The 2,851-nt window shown below is 35.2% G+C and overlaps 1 protein-coding gene across 1 annotated transcript; it reads right to left on the bottom strand.

The window, feature by feature from the left end:
* Positions 1-721: 721 nt before the first annotated feature.
* LOC127135808 (uncharacterized) lies at positions 722-1,875 on the bottom strand. Its single transcript, XM_051062444.1, has 3 exons — positions 1,462-1,875; positions 1,254-1,343; positions 722-781 (listed from the first exon to the last, which is right to left on the bottom strand). The coding sequence occupies exons 1-3, from the start codon at positions 1,873-1,875 to the stop codon at positions 722-724; spliced, it is 564 nt and encodes a 187-aa protein (XP_050918401.1).
* Positions 1,876-2,851: the final 976 nt, after the last annotated feature.

Here is a 2,851-nt window from a genome sequence, read left to right as displayed (position 1 = left end):
TGATCAGATAAAACTAATATATGATGAACAAATTTGTTATCGCAATTTATAAATACTTACCATGGATTGTTCTAAGCGTCCATATCCGACACGTCCTTTTCGGTACGGATATGCGGGACTTGATGCTCTTTCCCGATTTGTAGCACTTATTCTTTGAAAAACCGGGTCTTGTCTTTTGGATTTGAAAGCTTCCCATTCTTCAGCCGATATCAAACTTTCATATTTTTTAGGAAGCTCCGCATCCACAAAATTACCATCCGCATCCTTAAGGAACTTGGATGATAAAAATGTCCGAAACCCTCTTAGAAGCTTTCCGGCCAATTTCATACAAAAACCTCTTCTTTCTTCTTCGATGTTAAAACATCGCTAAGAAAAACATACAGATTGATAGTTAGTATCGGTAATTGAAAAAACATGTCCTCCCTTGCTTTAAGGCCATCCTTTCTAGATAAAGTAAAAGCAGCAGGTGGTAGATATGTTCGTCTTCCTTTCTTCACGGGTGCTAATTCAGTTCTCATTCCCATTTTTAACATGTCCTCCCTTGCTTTAAGGCCATCCTTAGACTTGCCTTTTATATTGAGTAATGTACCGATAACACTTTCAAATACGTTTTTTTCAATATGCATAACATCGAGAAAATGTCTCACATACAAAGACTTCCAATATGGCAATTCAAAAACTTCAAAACAAACTTAAAGCAAGGGATTACAACCTATACATTTTAAACTTTCAGATTGAAAACAAGGTAATTTGTCTTCTCTGCAATATTCAGTTCTCTTCCCTACAGTAAGATTAGAACATGAGATTCAGCAAAATGTCAAAATACATTTATGATTCCGCCATCAAATACGAGCCTCTCACTTCATTAGATAAAGGAAAAGAGACAAGCAAAAATAAAGTTGAAAGTCCAAAATAATCAAATGACAGATGTACACTTAACAAAATAATGAAAAACTGAAATCTAGCAATCGAAAATAAATGAAATCATGGCATCCCGTGAGATGGCAGTTAATCACAAAAATTATAATCTTGTCAAAATGAGTGAAATCCCTTCTCTCAAAAACTCAAACAGAGAAACAAGCATCTGATAGCAACGAAGTGAAAATTATCTACGGCACCCTAACATAGATACGACACGGGGGTAATAACTGTATGAATTATAAGTTTAAGTGTTGTATCGATCACTTGTACGTGCCTTGACTAAAGTGCTAGTTAGGAAATAACAAAGCATAAAGAAAGAGATAGATAAATACCTCCTTTAATCGAACAACCCTCTCAAGAAATTCTTTGAAAACATCTTTCCTATCATGGAAGCAAACCCAAGCAGCAACATTCTCTCGGAACTGCAATGCTCACAAACACACAATTTTTTCAATAAAATTCCCCACCCACGAATTACATTTACAAAAATAAAATAAAGAACTGAAGAAGTATAAATCAAATAATGATAATGAGATTAACCTTTTCATTGACCATGATGATGATTGACATAACATGCTCAAAAGTAGCACTAAGAGGATCGAAATGCGGCCAGAGGTAATTCTCCAAATACTGACTAACTTCCAAAATCATAACTCTCTGAAGAGGAACAAGTTTATTACCTTGACCTTCTTTCACCAACAACTCCGTTTCATAAATCTTCACAACAAGCTCTGGATCAAAATCTTTCTTCTTCTCATCAGTTTTCAACCAGTTCGATTCAGCAATCTTAGTGAGACGGTCTCGTTGAATCTCAAAAACAGTTACTGTGCTCTGTAAACTGCCACCGCCACCTCCTTTTTGACTCCGCTCTCCTGCTTTTGGTTCTGCCAATGGGTACTCCGCTACTCTGTGACGGTGGAAATCGTATGTTCCGGTGCCGTAAACCTTCGTCATGGGTGTAGTGAGTAGGGTTTGTGCAGGGAAATCAAGGATTGGGAATTTAGGGTTTTGGTTTTGCCTCGGATAAAGATAAACCCTAGACTACACTAACTCGAATATGATTGTGATAAACAAACACTGCAAGAAAATGTGTTTGTTGTTGGCATTGGCTTAGCAAATGTTTGTATTGAGCTGAGCAATAACCGCCTTTTCTCTAGTGTTCTTCACTGGATGAATACATATCATTCCATTGTAATATGTATGCACTTTCAACATTTTTTTAAATTTATTTATTTATTTATTTTCTGAATCCATTTTCAAGATATGCCTTAGACAGCGCTTTCCAAAAGCGCTTTCTAAACCCCCACCTTAGACAGCGCTTTTGGTTTTAATTTTTTTTTAATTGAAAGACTTTAAACAACGCTTTCTCAAAAGCGCTGACTAAGGTCTATATTTAAAAGCGCTTTCTAAAAGCGCTGTCTAAGGGGGGGTCTTAGACAGCGCTTTCTAAAAGCGCTGTCTAAGACCCCCCCTTAGACAGCGCTTTCATTATTTTTTTAGAACATTTTCCGTGTTTTATTTTTATTTTAACCTTAGACAGCGCTTTCTTTTAAAAGCGCTGTCTAAGATGCGCTGTTAAAAAACCTTTTTGGCGTAGTGGTAAATTACAGTGTTATGAATTTGCTTAATAAACCTCATATAGATTATTTTAACACATAAAGAAAGAAGAACCCTAAAAATCTCAAAAACACAAATCAAGCAATCACTTTAATTTGTTACTTTTTATAAAATAAGAATGAATAAAGTTTTTTACCTGTTAGATGTCGATCATTTTAATCTGTTCCGATTCCGGTGCCGGTAGCAAACCCATATGAGAAAGAAAGGAAAGGTAGGAGCTTTTTACCTTATCTGTATTTTAACCTAACTTTGAATGAAAAAGAAAAAAGAAAAATTAATTTTAATTTAAAATAAGGATGTTTTAGTAATTTAA

This window comes from Lathyrus oleraceus, chromosome 4 (genome assembly GCF_024323335.1).
Source record: "Lathyrus oleraceus cultivar Zhongwan6 chromosome 4, CAAS_Psat_ZW6_1.0, whole genome shotgun sequence".
NCBI lineage: Eukaryota > Viridiplantae > Streptophyta > Magnoliopsida > Fabales > Fabaceae > Lathyrus > Lathyrus oleraceus.
Note: the sequence above shows the minus strand (reverse complement) of the source record. Positions and strands in the feature narration are given on the sequence as shown.

Bases quoted from the DNA above. Each gene is read 5' to 3' on its own strand.
- LOC127135808 (XM_051062444.1), bottom strand. From the start codon at position 1,875: ATGACGAAGGTTTACGGCACCGGAACATACGATTTCCACCGTCACAGA. The intron at 1,344-1,461 runs GTTAATCTCATT...TGAGCATTGCAG, and splicing joins TCATCATGGTCAATGAAAAG to TTCCGAGAGAATGTTGCTGC. The intron at 782-1,253 runs GTATTTATCTAT...ATCTTACTGTAG, and splicing joins GGGTTGTTCGATTAAAGGAG to GGAAGAGAACTGAATATTGC.